General features: G+C 38.2%; 1 protein-coding gene and 2 long non-coding RNA genes across 9 annotated transcripts in view; 2 read left to right on the top strand and 1 right to left on the bottom strand.

Moving 5' to 3' along the window:
* crppa (CDP-L-ribitol pyrophosphorylase A) overlaps positions 1-26537 on the top strand; it is an 86382-nt gene that overhangs the window by 38194 nt on the left and 21651 nt on the right. For 3 of the 7 annotated variants that reach the window (XR_001777431.2, XR_001777432.2, XR_001777430.2), the window contains one exon: positions 2076-2187. The exons of 3 other annotated variants lie outside the window; for them this stretch is intronic. Coding sequence is in view for 1 of the 4 variants with exons in the window: in XM_008430933.3 (XP_008429155.1) it covers positions 2076-2180 (105 nt within the window). In the remaining 3 variants the exon portion in view is untranslated. Of the gene's footprint in view, positions 1-2075; positions 2801-26537 lie in introns of those variants that run through there. One more of the 7 variants, XM_008430933.3, reaches the window with a different exon arrangement.
* On the top strand, positions 9789-25701 carry LOC108167034 (uncharacterized). Its single transcript, XR_001777434.2, has 2 exons — positions 9789-10904; positions 25215-25701. It is a non-coding gene; the product is annotated as an uncharacterized LOC108167034 (long non-coding RNA).
* On the bottom strand, positions 15667-19912 carry LOC145555248 (uncharacterized). The gene is made up of 2 exons (XR_014091352.1): positions 18382-19912; positions 15667-17544 (listed from the first exon to the last, which is right to left on the bottom strand). It is a non-coding gene; the product is annotated as an uncharacterized LOC145555248 (long non-coding RNA).

Raw genomic sequence — 26537 nt, 5'->3', positions numbered from 1 at the left:
GCTTCTTAAAAGTCCAGAGGATATTTATGAACAATCCAGTCGGAGCTTGTAGCATGTCTCTGTGCAGAACGGCTGAGACCAAGTCAAACTCTTTTCTGTGGTTTCTTAAAAAAAAAAGGAAAACAGACGTGTCTCCCCTGGGCCTCATCAAAACACTAAATCAAAGCAGAGTCGCTGCAGACGGAGGAATGAAGTCAGGAGAGTGAAAACTATTAAAAGAGCATCATGCAGCCGGTCTGCAGTGAAGAGAAAAAAACTTTACAGAAGAGAGGAATCACAAAAGCAAAACAACCACAACACTGGAGCCCTTTAAGAACATCAGATGTGAGGTCTTGTTTTGTCTTAATGTGTGGTTTGCAGCAGATCTGTCTAATATCATGCACTATAAATTTCAAAGTGGGCCGTCCCGGTTCAGAAGCCCCTGAGGAGTTTAGGGTAAAAAGGAAAGTCAAATTTCTTTTAATTATGTGCCATTTTTTTCTCTCTCTCTCTTTTCCAAAATTACTTCCTCGTGTAAATTAAAGAAGATTACCTCTGCAGGCAGCAGAAACAAAGATTTCAAATAAAAACGGCTAATTTCAGGACCTCTTACGGGAAACATGAACATAAAACATCACATCTACTGGAGGCGTTTATGCTGCTGAAGACAAACAGGCTTTACACACTGAATTTAGGCTCTTAGTGTCAGTTTTCTGAATATTTTGTAAATGTTAAACATTTGGTCGTCGGATCCTAACTTCACTGAGAAGCAGTGGTCACATCTCAAAAAGTAGGTGGAGAAATTGAAGCTAACAAACTGAGATCCTGAACTGAAAACTCTTAGGAAACTGGAAGGCTTCCCGTTGTTCTGGATTCGGCCCAGACTTGATAAAAAAATAAACTGTTACATGTCAAATACAGACATTTTTAAGATAAACCCCAGCAGAAATGTGTGTTTTGGTCTCCTACGCAACAGGCCTGTCGTTTCCTGTTGCTTTAAAGATTCAGACGGAGGCCAGAAACTGGTGGAAACTGTCAGTAGCTGCATTTCTTTTACAAAATGTGTTCAAATCTTTGCCACTGATGTTGAAAAAACACAATTTTACAACTGCAGACATTAAATGAAAACCTGAATAACCTTTTTTACTCGACAAGCCATTAAAAATCACAGCAGTGACGATCATGAACATCAATCCATTTTCTTTCACCCTTGTCCCTCAGTGGGGTCGGGAGGGTTGCTGGTGCCCATCTCCAGCTAGCGTTCCGGGCGAGAGGCGGGGTTCACCCTGGACAGGTCGCCAGTCTGTCGCAGGGCAACACAGAGACACACAGGACAAACAACCATGCACACACACACTCACACTCACACCTAGGGACAATCTGGAGAGGCCAATTAACCTGACAGTCATGTTTTTGGACTGTGGGAGGAAACCGGAGTACCCGGAGAAAACCCACGCATCCACAGGGATGCAAACTCCATGCAGAAAGACCCCAGGCCGGGAATCGAACCCAGAACCTTCTTGCTGCAAGGCAACAGCTCTACCAACGGCGCCACTGTGCAGCCCACGATCATGAACAGTTACATTATATTCATATTTCAGCCGTGGCGCTAGCGCTCACCATCTATTAGCCATCAGAGGAGACGTCGGCGTCTTATTCAGCCGTTGAAGCGACGAACCCCTTAAATCTGAGAGCGGCTATGTTTGCGGCGTTTTGGGGAAATTGTAGATGGTGATTTTACAAAAGAGTGATGGATTCAACACGTTGGAATGACTCACAACGTTTTATGAACTGCTCGATGCTGTGAGAGCTCTGATGGAGCCAGCTGCACATTGTCCAAAAAAAAAGAAAACACAAAAACAAACCATCATCCATACTGCTACTACTGCTTCCTGTCGTCTTCTTTGTCGTTTCTGCCAGTAGTAACATCCAGGAGTTTTACAAAATGTATTTATTTCGATACACTTGAAAAACCACCACTTGGAAATGCAGCTGCTAAATAGGAGAGCTTTAATCTGTCAGTCCTGGATTGGAGGAGCGGATTGCTGACCTGAGTCTTGACCTTTCTGTCCTGGTCTTTTCTGGTGTCTCTGCAGGACTCGGAGCAGTGGGACAGGTCGGCCTCACGGGTCGCTGACATCGCATCAGCCTTGATTCGGGACAGGAACCCCGCCTTTGTGGGACAGCTCCTGCAGGCGTGACGAGAGGTGGCGTCAACAAAACAATCATGAAGACTGAAACCGGATTATTTATGCTGTTTTAGTGTTTCTAATCCTGCATCAGGCTTAAGGGAAGTTGTATTTCTAATGTGCATATTGAAAGAAATTTTGACTTTTACAGCAAACCGATAAACTGAGTCCTACATTTCCCACAATGCTTCTCTGAGCTGTTGTCATGACGCTTTCTCTGTTGCGTAATTCTGACCTGATGTATTGCAGTTTTTACTGAAATGTGGTTTCATGCGGTTTGACCTGCTTTTATGGCTCCAAAGACAAAATATCAATAAAACATATCTTGTTTACAGTAATTCTGAAATACTTCCTTATTTTTCTTAATCGACGGATTTTAAACATTTATCGGAACTTCATCTTCTACTTCCTTAGAAATCAAAGTGTGAAAGTTGTGCAGTTGTGTCTCTTCTGCTAAAGCTAAAGGCATTTTTGGCTCCACAGAAAACCTTGATGACCTCGCAAAGGAAATTATGACTGAGCTTTAAAATCTGTTAGTTACATTTTCTTCTTTCTGTTATTTTAGCTGTTATTGTTTTGTTGGTTCTCAATTTTTTGCAAACTTAATAAAATATTCATGAGCTTTTGCTGAATCCGAGGATACGTGTGTGAATGTGAACCAATTACCAGGGACTTTAATATTAAAAAATACATAAATGTAAGAACGACTAGACTTGAAACATAATGCTGCATTTTCAGTTTTTACATACAGAAATATTATGTTGTAACTCACACACAATCATTGAGAAGATTCTGGTCTAATTAGCTATTTTTAATTGTATTACTGGCAAAAATCAAGCTCTAAAATAATATGTTAACATAACATAAAGATTTGAAACAGATTTTTCTAACAATTTTAGCCTTCAGTATTGTTTAACAAACATGAGCCAGGAGCAAATCAGACACTAACATGATTTTATTTTGACTCTTTTCGAGATAAAATGACGCATTAGTTTGCTTCTTCATGCAGAGTTTAATGTTTTCAGCTGCGGTGTTCATTGTGATGAAGGCGCTTGTTATCATTCGATGCAGCAACGTGGCTCTGATGCGTTTTTAATGCGTTCTGGAGAGAAACTGAACCGTTTGGTACTGACAAATATGTCGAGTTCTGGCAGAGAAGTCATTGTTTTATTCTTCTATTTTCTGGATATGCTTGAAGTCTGATTGTTCATTCACAGGGAAAATAATCACGGATGCAAGATGAAGGAATTTGATCGAGTTTATGTAAAAAGCTCCACTGGATAAAGCCGCACTGTCACAACGCGTAAAATGAGACAAATTAACACGATTCTGCAGATTTCAGATTTTATTTTCTGTGCATTTTTGAGTTTGTTAATTCAGTTCTATGAACCAGCAAGCAGCACACATAATTACTGAGAGTTTTTAAATTTTTACTTTTAAGTTCTTATTTTATTTTATTCATTCATTAAACGAGAATCTGCTTCTGATTTTATTCACTATTAAATATAAAAGAAACTAGAAAGCCTAGTTACTTTCAGGAATATTTTTGCCTCCATTAACGATAAAAAGCCAAGTCCACCTGTGGATTATGTGAGACAAATGTTTATTATTCTTGAATGACATGTGGCCACAAATGACAGCCAGTGGCCACAAATGTCAGCCAGTGGCCACAAATGTCAGCCAGTGGCCACAAATGGCCGCCGCGCCACACTTTGGACACCACTGCTCTAACAAAACCAGACCTAGCTCTCTTGGGTTTGACAGATTAAGAGGGAAACCAATAAAACACAAAAGAACTGGACTTTACTTGCTTTCTTCTGCAAAAATAAACAACAAAAAGTTAAAAGCAGCTCTGAAGAAAAACAAATATTATTATAAAAACAGTTTTTGTGTTTCATTCAGGAGTCAGTCAGGGAGGTTGACACTATCTACTTTAGCGCTGCGGTTTAAGTCTTTCCTCCTTGATAAAGCTTGGAGTGAGGGGCGGCTGGTGTGAGTCATGCCTTTAGAAAAGCTGCTATAGGCGTAGCTGCTGCAGGGCCGGATGCACCGAGCGCCTTTTCATCACGTCTCCCTTTTATTCTTGGTGTTAATGCATACCATTATTGCTGCTTTGTGTTTCGTCTTCCTCTCGGCAGGTATTTGTTGCCAGCAGCGTCTGTGTTTGCCTCAGTCTCCTTCCTGTCCTCTCCACCCCCAGCCGGTCACGGCAGACCCAAAACTGAGGCTTATTCTGCTGGAGGTTTTGTTAATGTGTGTAAAATGTATATTTTACACGTTTTTGTATTTCTATTTGGTTCTAAAAACTTGGAAAAAAGCACCAAAAAAATCACCCAGCTCTTTTTTTTTGGCAATAAGTTAATTGTTTTTTTTTTTGTTTTTTTGGCATGTGGAAAATTAACCATTTCAAAAACCTTCTAAATTTCCCCGTTGCCTAGCAACCCCAGCGGCATTCCACTCGTCACCTAGCAACCCAAGCTGAGCTCCCAGACATTTGGTCAGCTGGTTTTACCGCTGAATGCCCTGTAAAATGACTGCTGGAAAAGAAACGTGTTTAGTCATTGAGTTACCATCCAGAAACCACTTGCTGCATTCTTGTCGGTTGTTCAGGAGGCCCTACTTCTGCTTTTCAAACATGTACAGTTGTATAATTGCAAATCTTTTCTCACATTTTCATGTGTAAACGTCAAGCTGGGAGGGGAGAGGCCAGCAACAACTTATTTATTTAAAGTGACAAGAGGCCCTGTAACTGTTCATTTTCAATGGTTTTGTTTGATAACCTGTTCAGTGAAGTATAATAGTTGTCTCAACAGAAGAAACAACATTCACACAGGAGACTTTGGCTTGGCATCCATGAGGACCCAGGAGTTTTTCTGGATTTTGCTACATTCTCAACTCGTCTCAATTTAGTTTTCTTCTAAATCCGATTGAAACCCAGTGAGGATAAACCAACATCTCACATGTTTACAGTAATTACCCAACATATTAAAACCAGCTGCCGGTTAGCATGTAGGTCCCCGATCTGCAGCCAAAACACCTGTGAGGCATCGAGCCCTGGACTCCAGCAGACCTCCATCAGACTAAGGTTTTATCAGGAAATCCTGTAAGTTCTGCGATGGGGCCTTCATGGCTCTGACCTGTTTTTCCACCACATACCAGAGACGCTTGATCAGACGGGGATCTGGAGACTAAAGGCCAAAGCAACACTTTGAACGCTTCGTAATGTTCCTACATCCTTCTTTTTAGCATAACGTGGCCCATTAATAACACTTTTTATTACTTTTGTGTTACCCTGGTGCGCTCTGCAACATTTTGTTGTCTGATTTCTTGCCACAGCTCATCTTCAAGCTGAAACTCTCTTCCAGGTTATGACATATTTACACACACAACTCTTTCTCTGTTGATCCGTGAACTTCTGGTTCTTCACTTTTACAGACCTACAGCTTCCAGCATACTGTTAGAAATGATTGAAACTGCCATGATTTTTAAATCAGAGATATTTCACTGGTACAAATGAACATAAAATGACTGCATGTGGGAACACAGTCTCAAAGCGTGTTGTAAAAACATGAAAAACAAGTGATCCATCGAATTTAGCAGGCAGTAGGTTCATGTTAAAAGTGCTGACTGGATTCGTCAAGGCATTCATACAAGTTGAACTTTTCTGCACATAATTTTATATTTGTTTTTTTATTTTATCTGAAATATTATACACCAACATCTTTCTTTTTTAAACAAAAAAAAATTTTTTGGATGGATGAGTCAATCAAGTTTAATTGGAGATGTTCTACAGGCGAAAGAAGGCCGACTTTGTACCTGTCTTTATGTGTCTTTGAATGTTCAGGTCCGAGTCCATCACTATATCCAGGTTTCAGGCCTTTATAGTGTCTGTGAATTGAAATTTGACTTTGCATGCTGACATTTTGTGTCCTCGGCTCCACTGCAGCCACACAGGAAGCTGAAACTGAACCGAACTGCTGCGTTTGTGAACATATTTCATTTCTTTGTATTTGGTGACACCTGGTGGATAGACTGGATATGACTGGGGAGGCACTGCCTCAACTTGGCTTTTTTGTAGTTCTTTGAGGTGTGGCGGACATTTTGGATGTAGTTTCTGCTAAAAGAAGACTTGCTGAAGACCATTTTGAAAATGTATTGCAGTTATGTGGGAAAAGCTGTAATTTATGAGACAAAACATTACAATTGATCCTTTCGGTCTCAGGTTGATGATCTTCTGTTGTTTTCTTAGATGCAAGATGTAAAAATTAAAATATTGGTCACAAAATAAATTTTAAAAAGTACTAGAAATGATCTGAAACTGTAACTGATGCTGTTATTTTTTAAATAAGTGTCCTGCTTCTCTATTATTAAATTGAATATAATTTCAGATTGCTGTATAATTTTTAACTCTGGCAGCAGAGTTAAACCATCTGGGAGCAGATGTTTTAACTCTGCTCTTCATAGTTGCCGTAACGGACTCTGACGTAGCCAAGCTGCTAACCCAAGTGAGAAATTATGGCTGCCGCGTTTCTGGCCCTGCTGCCGTTCTTAATGCAGACCGAGACCAACACCAGATCTCTCCGTTTCATTCTCTGCAGGTCTTCCTTCGATCCGTAACGCTGAGCTCATCCCGAACCGTCTCACCGTTTTTTCCCCACATAAGACATTTTGAGATGCCTTGAACCTAAATTTAGGTTAATCTTAGCTGAAAGAATCCCAGACGTGAATCTTGGACAAAGTTTCATGCCTGCTTTTGTCAGACTTGGGACTCAAAAAGAGAAACCACAAGGGAAAAAAATAGTACTTTTTCCTAGAGACCAGAAAACAAACAGAGAGGGGAAGTCGGAGTAGCTGGCTGAGAAAATGAGGAGTTGAGATGCCAAAATGCCAAGTGCAATGATGTTGGCATTAATACAGGAGGGAAAATGCTCACAAATTTGGCCTTGTTAGGTCACTGCAAACCCAAAATACCTCCTGATGTGCCTGGATTAAAATTAAACATCTGTAAGACGCTGTGGCGAGGAGTACATTTAGACTAGTGTTCACTGGGACAGCTGTTGGACTTTTATTTCTAAATTTGTAGGACTTCAGGGTTGTTGTTTTTGCTGGGTGTCCCTGAATAGGTTTGTTGACAACAGCGCCCTCTGGTGGAACTTACCAACCAGTCGAATTATAAAAAGGAAGGAAAAGGGAAATATTTACAGAAATCTGAAATGCTTTTACAAAGAAACTTCGCTGCTCTACAGCATAGTGCTCTCTAGTGAAGAAAAGTCTCATGTGATGTTAGGAAACTACATTGGAAAGGCTCATGTTACTAATTCTGCACACCCTCTGACTCAGACTGAGAGACTCTGCAGCTGTTTTCTCTGCTTTCGAAAATGTTTCTGCTGTTCCAGGATAATACTGCTTCTCTGCAACCCAATCCTGTTGACTCAGCTGCCAGCGCATCACTCAACCCCAGCCTGGTGCATCTCTATCTAAACCAAACATGTTACCAGAAGTTGCCAATGTTTCATTATTTGGATCCCTGAATGCTATAGAAAATAAAACCTGAGCAGTTATAAGTTATTTTCTGTTTGCTTTTGATGTATTTGTTTGTAAATAAAAAAAATTAAAAAAAGGTGAGAAATACATTTTGCCAGTAGAGGGCAGCACAAACAAGAGTAAGAGGGTACGAAAATTAAATATATGTATTAGATTAAATGAAATTAAAGTATGGATTTTTGAGAAAAACGCCACACATATAACATTAATTACACAACTCAGGTGGAGACTCCACACATATGTACAATGTGTACATTGTTTCCATATGTACACACATGGAAACAAATTAATACAGCATTTTTCAGGCTTTTTATTTGTAAAAAAAAAAATAAAAAATGTTTGTAAATCATGTATTATTTTCCTTCCACTGCATCAATATGTGCTGTGAATATTCTAAAGTTTGGTGATGATATCAATGTCTAAAGACACACAGCATATTTCATATTGTGTTGGCTGGGGTGACACATGACCTCTACTTGACCTTTTTCTCCTTTTATCACAATATACAGTAGCTACACTCTACATCATATCTCATTTTGTGATAAACCAACACACTATGGTGCATAATGTGGATGGAAAATGGTTTTTAAGTGACCTGAAACATGTATTATTTTGTATTATGTAAAGCTGGAGTCCCCAGCTGAGTTTCTGCCTCAGAGAAATCCCACTCAGCTCCTCCAGACTAGCGGCAGCAGTAATTAGCAAACACCTGGTGGAACTTTGCGCCTGTGTACAAACTACTTCTCAGTCCAATGCTCCTAAGAACTGTTGTAAACAGCTTAGTGGAGGAACATTGTAGTGATGAAGTGAGAGCTTCTTAAAGAGACAGAACCCTAATTTCAAGGTTTCAAATTGCAAATTCAAATTTCTTTTAAGTTATGTATGGAAGAATAATTTACCATTGCAGTAATTCGTCTGTATTCTACCTTGGTTCCATCCAAACATCAATATCTGTGTTTTAAAGCAAAATCTGGTGCTTAGCACATCACTCTGATTCTCATCTTTTCACTCACGTTTTCAATTCCGCAGTACAAAACAGTGTAAGGCACTGCAGTGAACCAAGTAACCCTCTGCAGGAGAGAGGCTTTAGATCAAAATAGATAATCAGATTAATCTGCATTATGTAATAGTAATGGGTTAAACTTTTTAGATTAATCACATACATAATAGTTGCAACATGACTGTGAAAAGGTGTAAAAGTTGTGAATGTTTGCAAATGTAACCTGGTTGTATTTCTCTTTTTGTTATAATTACACATAATGTCTATTTTATTTTTTGGTTATTCGTATTGTTCCTTACCTGATTGAAACGTCTCTGAAAACTCTGTCATTGTTTTAACCGTGTTACTTTATGATTGGAAGCCCCTCCATTTTATTTCTTCTTCTGTGGTCTTGTCTTTAAATTGTTTGCGCCCCTTAGACCCTCCCATTTGCCATGTTGTCCTGCGGGAGAGGTGTGTACCATTTATTTTTCAACTAAATACATACAGTTTATTTATAGATCTATTAAGTAAATTTTTGTTATCACCATTGTAATAAATGAATCCATTCTGTAATGTAAATATTTAAGTGAACCTAATTGCAAAATAGCAGAAACTAACTTCTTGGAGCGGGCGGCCTATTACGTTGTTTTCTGTTTGTTTTTCTCGTCAGAATAAATCGATAAACCATTTTACAAACAAACCGTGTCACAACCCATCCATCCATCCATCCATTTTCTTGCACCCTTGTCCCTCAGTGGGGTCAGGAGGGTTGCTGGTGCCCATCTCCAGCTAACGTTCCGGGCGAGAGGCGGGGTCACCCTGGACAGGTCGCCAGTCTGTCGCAGGGCACGTGTCACAACCTGATCATTCAATACAACCAGCTCAACGCAGAAAGGACTCGGTTACACAAGCAGCTTTCAGTTAATTTAGCTTCTGCTGGCTTCAGTCAAATGGAAGAAGTTTTAATTTTCTAATTTAGTCCGTTTCTAAACATTGTGGATTTAATTTCTAAAGCAGCAAATTACACATACACCCCTTAAGTGCTTTCATCATCATCATCATCATCATCATCATCATCATCATCATCATCATCATCATCATCATCATAAGTTCTTCACCACATCACTTGAAGGAAAAACACACTGTGAGTGTTTCTGATGCTGCTCCTGGAAACCCAAAGCTGCAACATTAAAAGCTGATGACAGGAATCGACACAGCGGGGGAACATCTTTCAGCCCGTCTCGCCTGTTGGTGTTGGATTACTTCATAACAGCAGAAATTGGCACATTGTACTGTATTGTACTTGGTTTTTTTTTTAGTGCGTTGTCTTTTCCGGCCTCGTTCCCACCCCCGCATATTCCTCCCGTCAGTCCAAGCTGTTGCTGATGCTCCCTGGGTCCAAATGAGGTCCACATTTCTCCCCTTCTGAGACGCCGGTGCTGTGCGGACAGACGAGGCTCGCCCTAAAAAATGAGGCTCAGCAGGACTGGAGATCCGTCGCTGACAGCCTCGTCTGAAGCAACCTGCTGGAAGTGGAGGTTGGTTTGGTCTGAAGTTGGCGCTCTCTGAACTGTGAGGCCCCGGGGCCCACAGCGGTGTTGTGCCTCAACAGTGCGATGCTGAGTAGTAATCTGCCACAGCTCTTTGCAGAAGAATGTAATTCAGGATGAAATTAGGGATTTTCTTGCCAAAGAGGCGATGTTTCTGATCAGTAGGACTTTGGTGTGTTTTGACATCAGCAGGTTTCAAAAGTTAGTTTAAAGTTGGTAAAATCTTCAGGATTTTGGTCTTTTTGCCAAAATGTTTCTACCTGCAGTTGTCAGATTACTTAACTCCAGCTGCAATCATCTCACTTTATTACTTTTTTATTTATTTTAATACTCCGGTATTGACCCCTTGCACATGACGTCACTCTTCAGAACTGTTCCTGCTCCGCCATGATGGACGTCAAAACAACCAACGCGCTCTGATAGAGCCTGCCAGAAAACAGAAATCTGTAGCCTAATATCGCTTTTATTTAGTTGATTTCACTTTTAAAATGGTCATAGGGTGCTGCGCGGTCGTCTGCTGAAAAAGACAAGGATGCAAACCATTTTATTTTATAAGTTTTAATGAGGAAAGATGCCGAAGACGATGGATCGCAGCCGTTAATCATAATGACCGTCAGCCCTCGGTGTAATCGCGGATTTGCAGCGAACACTTTTTACAAGGTAAGAAGATTAACGTTCATACGCTTTATAAGTAAGCAGAATTAGAAAGATATCAAATATCGCATTATGGAGAAGGTACGTAACCATTAGTAACCATGGAGACAGTGCCGCACTGCCATGTAGCCTAGCATGTACGAAAAAAAAACTGGTTAGCATCTCATCTTTTGTACGTTTTTCGATTTTGCTCCGGTTTAATGGGAAACGCTGTTTATGACGTGGTGACATAATTCATGTGGTGTGAATTCAGGTAAAGTCAGTAATTTGACGAACACCTCGTGGGGGAGGAGGTATGGGTCGGTTGTTAAGCTAGCCATTTCCAACTTTTATAAATACCCACACCTGGTTGGGTCTATGAGTCCCAACCAGGTGTTTTACGTTCACAGACAAATTAGTTCGACTCGAACAAGTAGAAGCCATGAATAAACTGGCAAAAACAACTTTGGAAAACAATTTCAGTCGTTCTGTTCAGTTCACCTGACTCTCACTTCCGAACTAAGAAGTGACGACCCTTCTTAGTTCGTCTCAGGTCCAATAGCTGGACTTCAGAACAGACCAACTCACGTTCATTGTATTTATTCTAACGAGAGAGAAAACCAAGTGCTATACATTAAATAAAATGCAATAAGCAATCAGAGCAATGGCTACTTTGCTTGACAGCAGCTAACAGTTGTAAAAGAAAACGTCAGCTAAAATGCGCAACATTATAACAGTAAAAAAAAAGGAGAAATCTATCCAAAGCATGACAAAATTACACACGAAACACTGTAGATAATTATATTGTCTAAAATATATATGCTTAAATATAATACTTTTAAAAATTCACAGAGCTGATACACAGTTACAGACAGAAGCCGTCCGTTACTGGTTGCTATGGTAACCACCAACCGTCAAACGCAGCATAGCAGAATTTGCATAGCAATAAATGTCAGGGAGAAAATAACTTTTTGACTAAACACAATGAATTTGAAGAATAAATACTTTTTTTTTTTTACAAACTTCACATCTATAATTTTGTTAAAATAAAACCAAACAAAGTCAGAATAATTTGTCTGTATCTGCTTTTCATATTCAACTAATTTAGTTTTACAACCCCTTGTATTTTTGTTCTGTACTTGAATATTTAACGTGTTTTTAAACTGCTGAGTTGCAGTTTTTGTTGGATCTTATGTCCTGATTTCTTGTTTTTTTGTTACTTCACAGTCTATTTGAGAACCTTAAGTTTGTCTCTTTAGTACTGTTTACTTCTGTTAGGGCAACATTACGCATTGTGGATGGTTTTCTGCATTAGGAACTGAATAACTCGTAAAGCCATCAAACAGTCAAAGTAGCCAAGTATTCTGGACAAAAAAGCCTGGACTTAAATCCAATAAAACATCTCTGGAAATACTTAAAATGTCTGTCTAGTGCGCTTCAGAGTAACTGAAGAGACGAATGGGAGGAAATACTCCAACACAGGTGTGCCAAGGTTGTAGAGACATAACAAGTAGACCTCAGACTGCGATTACTGCCATTGTTGCTTCAACAAATTCAGCACAAAATTGTATCCCAGCATCACAGGAACTTATCCTATGATCATTTAGATAATTATTTAGGGTAAAAAGACAATGAAAGTAGAAAGTGTTGATGCAAATCTGAAACATTTGCATCAAGGTAAAAACCTTTAATCTGTAATCTGAGGCTCGTGTTTAGATATTCTCTACAGGGGTGATCTGAGCAGGACTCAGATCTAAACATTGTCTGCTTTTTAAATGCCAACAGGGCTGATTTTGTGTCAGAGTTTAGTAATTGGTCCAAATTAAGTCCAACAATTATCTACAATTACTTTAGTGGGAGGACGAGATCGCACATCAGCCTTGGTTATTTGTGTTTGAAGGTGGCCGCTGGGTCAGTGGAGCTCCATCAGAAGGTGGAGGAAAGGAGCAAATGACTCATCTCCCCTGGATGAGAGAGCGCGTGGGTTTCTGTGGGTTTTTCTTCCTGATTTGTTTTTATAAACGAGAACGTCCAGAAAGGCGAAGATGGGGAATGTCAAAACTGAGATGATACGAAAAACACTCACTGCATAAAACAAGGTTCTGTCTGGAAATAAGAGGACGATATAAAGGAAGGAAGGCGGGCTAAGCTGGAAGAACAAGATGGATGTAAAACACTGAAATAGAAGTAAAAGTAAACACAGAAGATCTCAGCAAATAGAAATAATAAAATTCTACAAGAAAAGACAAGGAAGTCAAAAGAGAAAAAAAAACAGGATTTAAGAAAAGTAGAAAATCAGAAAGATAGAAAATAATGAGCTCAAAAATGGTAGTGAGAGAATAAACAAGGAAAGAAGGATCAAACTGGAGCGTTTTAATAAATTAAAGGAAATAGTATGTAAGGAGAAAGCACAGAAAAATAAGAGAAAATGTGAAGGGAAGAAGGACAAACAGGAGCATAGAAGAATAATAAAGAGATGATAATGTAGGACAGCTAGTTATATTTACTGTATTGTAACTTTTGGAGGGGGGGGAAGTATGTTAAAGAGTAATCTACAGCATTGTACTTTTCCATTTAATGTAGCAATATCACAAAGTATAGCTGCTTTTATTTTTATAATTTTTTGGGGCTTCTCTACAGTAAATAGTGATTTTATTGTTATTTTTTAATTATGTATTTGTAATACCTCTTTAAAAAAGTAGAATTCAGTACCTGAGTACCATTTAAAAACAGCTTTTACTCTCACTTGAGTAATTTCTTGGATCAATGCTTTGCCTTAGTTGCGTAAAATATGCTAAAGTAGTGCAATGAGTAAAATATAAACGGACACGGGAAAACAAAACTGAAAGAAACTGGGCTGAACTGAAGGAAATGGGTACAGTTGGGGTAAAAACTGAAATAATAATGGAAGGAGGATAAAAGAAAGATTGAGATAAAAAAATAAAAGAAGCAGAAAAATAAAACTCAGACTGAAAGAGAAGCAACAGGCTTGTACATAAAACATGGGAAAAGAGACAACAAAGGACAAATAAAAGAAAGAGCAATAAAACAGAGGGCAACAGATGCTGGATGGATCTGCTACTGAAACACTTGCTGATAGAAAACTTAAATAAGATTTAGCACAACAAGATGTTCTGCGTTGAATTATAAAACATTTCTTTTTGCCTCAGTGCCAGTAAAAGTTCAGTGAATTGAGTTTGAAGCTGAGTGAGAGGCGAGTTAGTTAGAAGCAGCTGTGAGTTTGACTCGTTACGCCCCCGCGTCTGCAGAGTCTCCATCATGCTGACAGCCATGCTTCTGCTCGCTTCGCCGTTCAGACCCGCAGACACCAGCAGGGCTCAGCGTCTCCTCTCGGTCTCCATCACCTGCGTCCTCCTTCCCCCCTCCCCCCAACTCCTCAGACGCCGTTCAATCAGGCCCACCTCCAGTGAGCGAGACAGGACGTTCATCCAGAGATTACTCCCACAGAAGAGCAGAACATGCTGCTGTAGAGACGTCTGACAAGAGCTTTTATTTGGGGATCATCTTCAAGCTTTCACAACTCATTTCATCTAGATTTGTTTGCTTAATCCTAATTTAAAGGGATTTTTCTCCAAGTTTAAATAAACAGGAAGAAGTGAACAGAAATGCATCAAAATGGACAGATATGCCAAAAAAAAAAAAAAACTAAAACTTAATTGCATTTTAAGCAACAACAAAAAAAAAGCTCCACACCAGCTGCATTTCCATTAACCATAAAATTGCACAAATTGATGATGAATGTTTTTCATATTTCACACATTTCACCAACAAAACATAATAAAAGTGTAACTTTCCTACTTTCTAAGTGTAAATACAATATCTTAATACTCATTCGAATGCATGCAAATACACCACTTGTTTGGTGACTGAGAGTCTGAAAAAGGAATATGACGAAAGTTTGGCTTATGTAGTCGTACCTCTTGTCTGCCCTACAGTTCACAACATCAAATAAAATTTTATTTGCATAGCACATTTCAGCAACAAGGAATTTCAAAGTGTTTTACATCATAAAAACACAGAAATACAAAGTCAGAACATACAGTCAACAATTGAAGCATTACATTTTGCCATCATTACACATTTATTAATGTTTCACTGATTATGTTTCAAAAGCAACTCTAAACAGGTGTGTTTTTAGTCCAAATTTAAAGGAACTCAGTGTTTCGGCTCTTTTGCAGTTTTCTGGAAGTTTGTTCATGAATAATCTTCCAATTTTCCATATCTCTTCTAAACCAAAAATAGTTCCTGAACCAAATGTAAATAATACATACGCACACATACATGTATATAAACACACACACAATAACTGATCTACACACAAATCTCCAAGCATTTGCTTTAATTCCCAGCCATATCACCCCTGTTCATCCCTGGACCTTTTTAATAATAACCATTTTGAGACTTTTCTTAAAAAACCTTATGCTTGGACTCTTAAACTCTTTGCTGAGTTTATTCCAAATATTCACACCACTGACTGAGATGCACATTCATTTCATGGTTGTTTGAACATTTAAAATTCTGACCTCGAGGTCATATAACCCCACTCTTATCAGTAAACAATTTTTGAATATTATTAGTTAATAGTTCATTGCAGGCCTTATAAAGATTTGGGAGTTTGAGGAGGTAGGAATCTATTAATAAATTGTTGGTATGGCAATAAAAATCAACCTTGTGAACAATTCGGATGGCTCTTTACGGTTCACAATGGCTGAAGTGAAGTTTTGTAGGTGTTGCCCCAAACTTCCACACAGATTTCCACAAATTGAAATCATGAAAATAAACTTATTTAATGGAAACACGATTGAGACACTTCTTTCTCATCATACAAGTGACATGATCAACAGCTGGATCTTACTACTGACAAAAACCACGAAGACGACAGCAGGAAGTAGTAGGAGGTTGTTGATGGTTTGTTTTTGTTTTCCTTTGGACAACATGCAGCTGGTTCCACCAGACCTCTAACAAACTTTATGTGTCTTGAATCCGAAGCTGTTCTGTAAAATCGGCAACGGCAATTTTCCCAAAATGCCGCAAATGTAGCCGCTCCCAAATATAAGGGCCTTGTTGCTCTACTTCTCCTCTGAAGTCAGAAATATGATGGCAGAAATATGAATATGTCTCATACAACTGTTTACATTAATCTCTACCACAATTTTTAACAATGTATCGCGTAAACACATTTATTTACATGTGATTACAATTTCATTTCCTATTAAATGGAAACACCGTAATTGCAAAATTGTAGTTTTTCAACATTAGCAGAATATAAACAAAGATTTGCTCACATTTGTAATGAATACTCGGACAAATATTGAAAATAAGGTATTTTGCTAACACAGTGTGATGTGTGGAGGGGCTGTCACATTTTTTCCGACAAAAAAATGTTTCTTTGTCTTTTTGGAAATGCATTCAACCTTGTGGTGCAGAGATTTACTGGAACATAAAAGGATGATGTGAAAAAACACAAACCGGTTAGTATCCGTTGCATTTCCTAAAACCAAAACAGCACATCTTCAGTTTGAGTTTTAGTCGTGACATTTGTCACAATGTTCAGCAGAATTAGTCATGGCATTCTTAGAAGAAACGCAGAGTCACATTAGCAGGAAAAGCACTGATGAGCTTTGACACAATGTTCTTTTGGTCAGGACATGGTGACAGTTTCTGCAAATAAACAAAAAACAAAAGCATTTTTATAGAAGTTACCTACTGCAGCTCTAGCTTTATGTTAGGTCAGTTTCCAAACAGAAAAAGTAGAAATATGGTTTATTGTTTCACAGTTCAGGTCTCACAGCAGTAAGTTCAGATTTGTAGTAAGGACACATTTACAACATAAGAAAAATTATACTGTGCAGTTATTACAAAAAAATAGCATTCTCGTTAAAAATAATGTCAGCTGAGTATATAAGAAGAAGTGTACAAAATGTGCATAAAAAAACAATATTATTATCAACAAGAAGTGAGAAAGCTGAGCCAACAAGGATGTTTTTTTGTTTGCATCACTCCGTTTGGATATGAAAAAAGCACAAGTCATGTAGACACAATGTGTATTTAGCTTTTTGTATGTGGACAGCTAAAACTTAACAGTGTGAAAGTTTTCTGATAAAAGTGCAATTCTTAAATTTAGATTTTAGTAAAATTATTTTTTTGTGATTTTTGTGTTGTTACCCTATTTGTTACATACATGCAGTATGAGGAAGGTGAATATAAGCAGGTTCCACATCTCCATTACCAAAAGATGCATGGCCTGATCTTTAAGAGGAATAGAAAGTTAAGAATGATTAAATATTTTCCACATAATTACATATACTCTGGGCTTCTGGCGTTATTTTTATACATGTACCATCTATTTTAAGGCTACATGAGTTTTGATGTGATGGTAAGAACTGAATAATAGTAGGTCTATTCAGTTTTTGAACAAACTGAACTAGGGTGGTTCTGATTATTTATATATTGCATTAATATAATGAATTTACAGATGCTCAATAATAAGATGCTGCAGATCATAAAAGATTACGTCAAATAAAAGCGTTAATTTTGTTCATTCCAGAATTGTCACTTTGTATGGATGTTGCTGCTGCACCTCTCCCCTTGTGCCTGTTTTCCGCCTCACTCACTGCAGTGGCGAAGGAGAAGTATGTGAGTTTATCTATGGAAAACAACATAAAAAGGGGAAAAATAAAATCACCAACCTAATTATTTGATTTTGGTGCGTTGAAGCAGAGGAATATCTAAATGTTGCTTTACATGAGCCTCATAGGGATGGAGTTTGACACGTTCATAAATACAATATGTTTATGAACATCAAAATTCATGTGTGTGTCTCTGCATAAAACGACATGTAATGAGACATTATTCTTTTTACACAGCTTCAGGTACTTTTCATAATGCTGATTTCATGCTCATACATTAGCATTCAGTAATTAGGAATGTGAAGTTTATTTATGAAACACCTTTTCACTAAATACAGTAACAAAGTAGTAGTGTTATTCAATAACAAGTACAAATTAAACAAAAGCTTTGAAATCAAATTCCTCATATAAATCTTATTAAACCAAGTGATTTTAACCATTTTTCACTTCTTACTTTCACTTCCTGCACATATATGCATCTAATCAGGTACCTAATTAAAATATTTTAATTAATCATGGAGATAAATAATCAGAGAAGTGCTAAAATGTACTTTATATTAATTCATTTTATGGTGGAAGACGATGGACGAATGTATATTGTCTCAAGTCAAAAGACTATAATCAAGTAGCAATAAGCACTTTTAGGTTTTACTTCAGAATTTTGAGTCTGACAGTTGGACCCGATTAAAAAAGAAAGCACAGGACCCCTGAATTCCTGATTCAGAAATTATTTCAATTTGCTGTCAGACTCTGAAACGATGCAGAAGAACCACAACCACAGACAGCAGAGAAGATAAAAATAATCATAGAGTAGTTGACTAATCTGGAAAAACATTGATAAACTAATTGATTACCAGTTGAAGCTCTCCGACATCCATCCAGTCATCTATATTAGATTCTTAAATGTTTTTTCATCTGTTCACTAACAGATTTTCTAACACCTCTTGTGGTTTTGTTCTTGCTTGGTCAGTTTCTGTAACTCAAGAGAACTCGTCTCAAAACTAAATATTCTCCTAAAGTCAGATGCTCTGCCTGCCTCACACAAACATTCACAAAATATTCCACAGAGACGAATTCCCAATCGATTTTTCCCATGAACACATGTCTTACACTCCCACTACCTCCACCCTTCTGTCCTGAGTTCTGAGCTTTTGCTCCCTCTGGACCAAAGTGAAGGATTGCAACTATTTTCTCCAAAAAGAAAAAAAATAACCCTCAAACATAACAACAGCAAATTAGTCATCGCAGGCTGCCATAACATCTTGATTTGTGTCATAGCGTGGGAGCTGCGATGCGCTCTCAGCAGCACCCTTTGAGGAATCAACTCCATCAAAAAAAAAAGAAAAAAAGAAGGGACTGCGGGTTTTTGGAAACGTCCCGCATCGCTCCCCGAGAAATGATTTATGAGGCCAAATCATTCACAGCGCTCACTTCCTGTCAGTGAAATCTCCAGACGTCCTCCCGTGTTTTATACTGTCACGTCCCATCAAGATGGCTGCTTGTGGAATTTAGTGCATGGCTGCACTCGCCTTGTCCGCACATGTGTTTCTCTGCAGGAAGCACCGTACCATTTGACTGTCCTCATCCCCTTTTAACAACTTTTTTTTAATACACTTCTTTTACGCACAGACTCACTTTGTGTTTTCTTTATACTTCTTAATCATCTTTTTGGCAGTGGCTTAAGCATTGGTACTGACAGATATACTGTGTCGTGCAAGACTCTCAGGCTCCTAAATTTCTCAAACGCCTGGCTTTAAATTCAGCGTCATCTGTTGGCCTCGCGACTTCCTTTCCGACGCTGCTGTGATATTTAACGGGCCTCTGCTCAGGCACTTGAAGATGCTGAAACACTTGCGTAACAGCAGACACAAGGGGGTGTCATGTATAATTGTTTTTAATGACCAAATGATCTTCTTTGTCTTACTTTGCGGCAAATGAATTGTCCACATCCAAGTAGCGGCATGCACGGATGACATTTATTGATTCGCATCAGGGCACGAGTGCCTAATTGGCTGTTTTGGAACTGACCCGACTCGTGATGGCCCCTTCAGCTGCCAGCTCTCCTCCCAAAATGGCTGCCCTGACCACAAGCCTTCAGTTGGCCCAGCACATTTCAAAGAGCTCAGCTGTAAATCCTTTTTCTTCTCCCTTCTCCCTCGTTGCTCTTCCAACGTCTTCATTACTCAAGCTGTTTTGTCAGCACACCATTGGGTGTAACAGAATACCATACTGACCGACATTTAGGTCATTTCCTCCTCTTAAGACCAGATATTGCTTTGCCGCAAAGGTAGCTGGATAGCCAGATTGGAGCCCTTCGTTGCCAGATTGGGGACCCGGCTAATCTAATTAGAGAGTTAGGGAAAGAGGCCCCAGGGGCCCGCAGGACTGGGACTGTGGTGGAGCCAGGACTGGTTCCCCCAATTTGAAAAACTATGCGCCGCAAAATACAATGTGGTAATGTCTGCGGGCCTAATTCTTCCGGAGGGGAGAGAGCTGGACTCTGGGCTGCAGACAGCCACATCCCTCGCTTCAGAGGGAGAAAGAAAAGAAAAGAGAGGGCAGAGAAGAAAGAGTCCAAGGATGATTTATGTCCTGCTGCGCGGACGCAGAAATAAATCCAGCGACCTAGAGCAGAGAGGGAAGGAGGCCATAAAGCACAGGATCGGTTCAGAACTGGTTCCCTTTTTCTAAAACCCCAAATGAGCTAAATTGTTCCCAAACGTCAAAACCAATCGCTTTGTTTTATGTCTCCAAGGCCTTTTATAAAAGTATTCCCATCCTTAAGAGCGGGTGTTTCAGTCTCCAGGGTTAACTCTGGTTTGATGGAGCTAATAATTAGTCTTCAGTCGTGAACACGGTGATAGCTGCGTGGGAGGCCTCTTTTAAAAAAATGCACCTCTAATTTGAGCCGTAGAAGTTATTGAGGTTGTTGCTCTTTTCCTCGCCTCCAGCTCTCAGTGGTGGATGGAGGGGGGAGAGGGGGGGGCGGCACGGTGTCATGTTTTCTCACGCACAAACACACATGTGTGCACCTCCAGGTGGCCGAGAGCTGTGCGTATATTTCACACCCACTCTGCTACGATCAATTTCACTTCTTTGCATGCGTCTAGTTAAGTGTGCAACTTTTACAAGGTAGAGCGGGATCAGTTTCCCAGTTTCTTTCCGTCACCATTAAATGGTCCTGATCGTGACCAGTAAAATGATCGTTACTCTCATCCGTGACCTCACGAGAATCTGTTGAGGCGGACGAGCTGTGGTAAAACACTCAGAGTGCAGCAGCAAGCTCTTTTTAAGATACAAAGCAACAAATAAATTCATTACCATTGTAGTTAGTAACAGTATCTTTAATATCTACATTCAGAGACAGATTGTAAAAAGATTAACTTTAGAGTAGATTAAAAAAAACAGCTGAACTAAAGGAAAAAATATAAAATTTGAATGCCTTAGAAACAGTAATATCTCAAATCTACTTAGACCATGAAAATCATATGAAGCTTTTTCTCTAAATTACATTTTTATCAGTGTATTTATCACTCCTATTATGTAAATGACATTTTCTCATTTCATTGAGTTAAACATTAGCTACTTTAGCTGATCCTAATTCTAATATACCAGTCAATGTAACTAGTTATCAAATTCTAATGCTTATCAATCAAATTTGTTGATTAAGATCAATTCTCAAACTTAAATGAAGTCAGTATTTTTAGATTTTCTTTAAATTTTATGTAATTTTTATTAGAAAGACAAATGTCAAGTTGGTTGTGCAGCCAGCTCTACTTCTGCTTTTCAAAGGTGCATGGATTGCACATCTGTTTGCAGCCATTTTCACATGCAAGGGTATAAACATTGAGTTAGGGGGCGTGGCCAGCAGCTGTCCTGCTGCTGGCCACGCCCCGGAATATTAGGATTTAAAGTGAAGCCATACAGCCAATGAGCTAAAGGGAGAATGTAACTGACCAATCATCAATACTTCCTCTCTGACATCAGAAAATTTCCCTATTTCTCAGAGTAATTAGCTCTCGTTGCACATTGAAGGTATTTGAACACATTTCACAGAATAAAAGTTGCTTTAAAGTGTAACTAACCCCTCTGTAAAAGCATCACACCAAATTTCCACCAAAGTGGGCGGGGCCAAGAGACAATATGGGGCGTGGCCAAGTGTGGGGATGAGCAGAGGAGTGATGGATGAGGGAAAGCAATTCTTGCCAACTCTGTCACTACATTTAGCAACCTTTCAGACCCTCTGGCAATGTTTTATCAATAAAGCAACTAGTGATCAATCTAACAAAATATTTTTATTTAATAACCTGTTTAGACAGTTTATCAGCGAAAAGGTTTAAAGACTCCTTATCAGTAAGTTTACAAAGTAATGGCAAAATATTATTTTTTAAAAGTTAAATGATTAAAATGAATGACATGCATGCTTCTTCTCATTTGTTATTGGGAGTTTATTTTGTCTCCGTAAAAAAAACCCAACAAAATCAGCCGGCTAGTTAAATTAAAGAAAAGAGCAGCAATATTTTGAAGATCAAATGTTGGCTCACACTGCATTCCCTAAATGTTATTTAATCTGAGGACAAGTTTTTTTCTCATAAGACAATTTCTTAAAAAATAAATAAATAAAAAAAGAGCCACCTGGATCAAACCTCCCACCTTTCACCCCAATAATATGGTGCACAGTGAAACAAGGATATCTGCTCTTGATACAATTTAAATGTCTCTGGAAACATAATTTTTAAAACTTCCACTAAATTTGAATGGGTGCCATAAATATTGATAGGTAAAGTACACAGTTAATGTAGTACACTTTCATAAATCCCACGTGAAGCCATAAAGTGAAACAAACAGCCTTTTCTGTCTCCCTGTGAATTCTGTTTGGCTTTATATGTACAATTAATCTTTCGAGAAAGATTTTCAACTTTTGTTTTCACAAAGTGAGGAGCACAGAGGGAGCTGATGAAGGTTTTAGTTTATTAAAACAGAGCTGACGTTCCTCAGAGGACGTAAACTGTGGAAAAGCCATACAATAACAACAGGGGTCATCAGTTCTCAGATATCAAACATGTCTCATCTGACTACTTCTGTTCACATGACCGGACAGAACATCTGATGTTTCAGCTACAAGACAATGAACATTTTTGTTTAGTGTGTAGGAAACACAGCCACAGATTAGCTACGTGCCTAATTTGAAATATGAAAACATCTTATGAGTTTTCATTTGTTAGAGAAAGTTGAAACTTAAACTTATGCTTAATTTATATTTACTTTTACCTCAGCAGCTAATTATTTGCAGCACTTGGAAGCTTTTACTTCTGTCATAGAATCCTAAATAAAGAAATAAAAATCTACCAAGGCATATAAATAATTTATTAGATAATGTCAATGTCAGCAGCCTTATGTTTGTTGTAATGTAAATTTTAAGCTAGTTTTAGCCATAGACTTAAATATTGAGATATTACAAAATCAGACATGTTTTTCATTTGGAATATTAATAAGATTTTCACTTTAAGACAATCCAGTCATTTTTTTCCCACTGGTGAGAACTGGTAAAACGGTTAGTTGTGCTAATCCTAATGCTAACCATAAACTTTAGTTCAGCTAGCATGCTATACCAACTCCATATTTAGTGAAAGCTAATGATAAAGCTTTAAACAAGCATTAATTCAACCATGTTGAATTATGTGTCAGTGATTACCAAGTAAAATAGTACTTTTTAAGGAAAAATTTATTTGTGGCAGGCTAAGTGCGCTAAGCATCTTCAAACTTGGCAAAGATGCTAAATGAAAAACTAGTTCCTCTATCATTGGATTAGCGAAAGTTTTCCTGTAACTTCTATTTTTGTTTTTTTCACACAGACAATACTTTATTTTTAGAATTATGCAGTGTGATTTGCTAAACAATGCATCAGTTTCATCATATGTAATATATTCTGATAGACATGTCTGTTTTATAAAGCTGAAATTAATGATCAAAACCTAGAATAACTTAACGGTTTTTGACACTAGGTAGTATAGATTTTTTTGTGGATGTGGAAGTGCTAAGATGGTTTCCATTCTGTGAACTAATGCATATTGGGAGTTTGAACTGGTAAAATAGGGACTTATCAGCATGTTTAGAGGGTGAATCAAGTATTTACAGATTTAATAAGTGGTTCCTAACCATTTAAATACTCGGTGTTCACTCGGTGCTACATAAAACCAATGAGAATAATTTTTAATACAGAAATGCTCTCCTATGGTCTACACAATCATGGAAGACTGCTCAACTAACAGTTGTGCAGCAGCTGGTCAGTGACATCAACCACAAAGAGATTAAGCACAAAAGGTCAATGTTAAAATAGCTGGTTGTTCATGGAGTTAATCAGTTATATCAAAGTTTTTTCCCCAATAAATGCTATTTATTAGCTAATGTATATAGACAACTAATACTAGACCAGTATTTGTTTGCTGTAATGCTAACTATAAGTTGGTACTAGTTTATTCTCACATTTTGTTTCAGTTTTAAAGATCTTTTAAATAGATAAGAGACAAGTGCCTCAACAACAAACACTAAAAATATCAAGTTTTTTTATTATTTCTTTTTAGGTGGTAGATAGAAATGTCTTGGAAATACATGAATACATTTTTACAAACTTTCTGATCCTATTGTTGTTTGCATGCAAAAGAATTTAAATTTACAGAATATTCAAACAGCGATTCACGCTTCAAAAGGTCGACACATCGATGTTGAACTCACAACTCTCCCATTACGTCACAGCCACGCTGCCAACGTTTATAACCTTACAGCAAAATGCTAAATGTTTTATGTGATGCTGAAACCGCTTTCAAGCAAAAATAAAAGTTGCATTATGAAAGCTGAAAAGAATTTGAATGTCATGAAGAACTTTAAGATTTTTGTCACGCAATTCATGAAGTAGAACTTACATTTGTTACAGATTCATTGCACAGAGAGTAAAGTCTCCTCGGTTCATTCTGATGCTTCTTAAATTTTTAAAATGGATTTTACTTGATAATCCTCTGTGGTTATTCCTGTTGCTAGTACTCCTTTTCCTACTACTCGTTTCTCTTCCACTCAACTTTCCTTGAATACAGTACTTAACATTTTCAGGATTATGGTTTTCTTTGAAACACTGAATTTTGTTTTTTTATTATCTGTAACTACAAGAAAGAAACTATTAGTAAAAAGCTTTTTCACGGCATTCAAATTTTTTTAGCTATACTTGTGACTGCAAAAGCCTATTTTCAATTTACATTAGTAAATTGTTCCTGTGCAGTTATTGTTTCCTCTGAAACCTGATTATGCGTGGAAAGAGCTGCACACTGCATAAAATCTGAAACAATTTCAACAAACTGTGACTGAAGTGATGAATGGGCTCGTGACATAATGTGACAAACATGTTTTTTTTCCAGTTTCCACTGTTGTAACCCACACAGATCCATCCATTAATGCAGTAATTGAGCCCTGAGTATGCAGTCCTCTGGACAATGATGCATTTTCCGTTAACAGAGAAAATTTCCATTATTTCTACAAAGAAAAAACCTTGGAAAAACATTGTTTCTTGATGCAGTTTCATATTCAGCATCCATTCCTCCTCTCTGGTGTTCTCACATGCTGTAAATCCAAAACAAAGCTCTCCATCTCGCCTTCACTCCTTCCCTCTGACGTTGACTAATTGTGCTTTCTGCAGATTAAAGCCACCAGATGCCCGGGAGAAACTGGCCAAACCCCCGTAAACTCACAGCTCTTTTTCTAGAGCTACCCTTTCTTGTGGAGAGCAGCAGGAATGCCAGCCATCTTCCCATCAGCACGAGACGCCGCAACATGTTCTCTTTAAAGAGGGTGTTTACAGTGAGCCGTTCCGCTGATGTGGGATAGATTTATTGCTTATTTACTCTCAGGCTTGGCCTGGCTTTTTGTTGCTCCCCTTTCTGATCACTTTCGATGCCTCACGCCAGACCACGAAGTGATGGCGGCATGTAAACACAACCAATGAGAGCTTGAGTCCAGGAATGTGTGTTGGTGCTTGTGTTGGTGTGAGAACAGGGCATGCAATCTGTGCAAACACACCCATGCCTGCAAATGTGTTTGTGTATTTATACAGAGGATCTGTACATACATTTATGCATCAGCACCACTAACTTGTGTATTTTTAAACTTTTTTAGCATTCCACAAAGTTTGTGTGTGTGTATATTTTGCCTCCCACTCAGAGTTGTGTAATTAGTCGGTTACAATCAGCGCCTTATAGAGGATCAATCAGGTGGAAGATAAACATCTGCTTGTATGACACACTTCATTAAGAGGGAAAATGGTGCTGTGTGATCACAGAACATCGTTAAGGTATTTACAAAACTGCGGCACTTTTTAACACGACTAATCCTCATCATGTGAGACAATTCATCTACATTCGGGTATACAAATCTTACACGGTATTCTAAATCCTCCCTGTTTTGTCTTTATTCCTGTAGTCGGGACAACATTTTTTGACATGAGGCACAATAACTATATTTGAAATGCATAAAACATGAGCAAACCAACTGCTAAGCAAAAGCAATACTTGAGGTTGAAGCAGGAAGTTGAAGTGTAAACTCTGATGGATGTTTACAACAGACATATTTTAACCATTGTTTCTTTTGTCAAATATGTGAACAACAATGAGGTTTGTCTAATTATCTAACTTCTTTTGTTTTAGTGTGTTTAGTTTCTCAGATCAAGTGCTTGTCAAATCCCAGAGGAACAAAAAAGCTAAACAACATGCAACATCGTAATTTAAAGAAAGTAGATTTGTTTTACATTAAAAACAAATCCGTTAACCGTCATGAGACGCATCCCTTCATCCCACTTTTGCTCATCAGCACATTGTTTCATAGGCTTAGAAGTTATGAAGTCAAAGAAAAAATACGCTCCCACGTTGCCTTTTAAGACATTTAACACTGCTAAATGTTAAAAAATGTTTTTAAAACATCCCACCAGCTTTCCTTGCTCTTGTAAATCTCTGAAATATGAGTGTGA

This window comes from Poecilia reticulata, chromosome 16 (assembly GCF_904066995.2).
Source record: "Poecilia reticulata chromosome 16, P_reticulata-male-v2, whole genome shotgun sequence".
NCBI classification, from domain to species: Eukaryota; Metazoa; Chordata; class Actinopteri; order Cyprinodontiformes; family Poeciliidae; genus Poecilia; species Poecilia reticulata.
The sequence above is the reverse complement of the archived record's forward strand: the minus strand, read 5'-3'. Positions and strand labels throughout refer to the sequence as shown.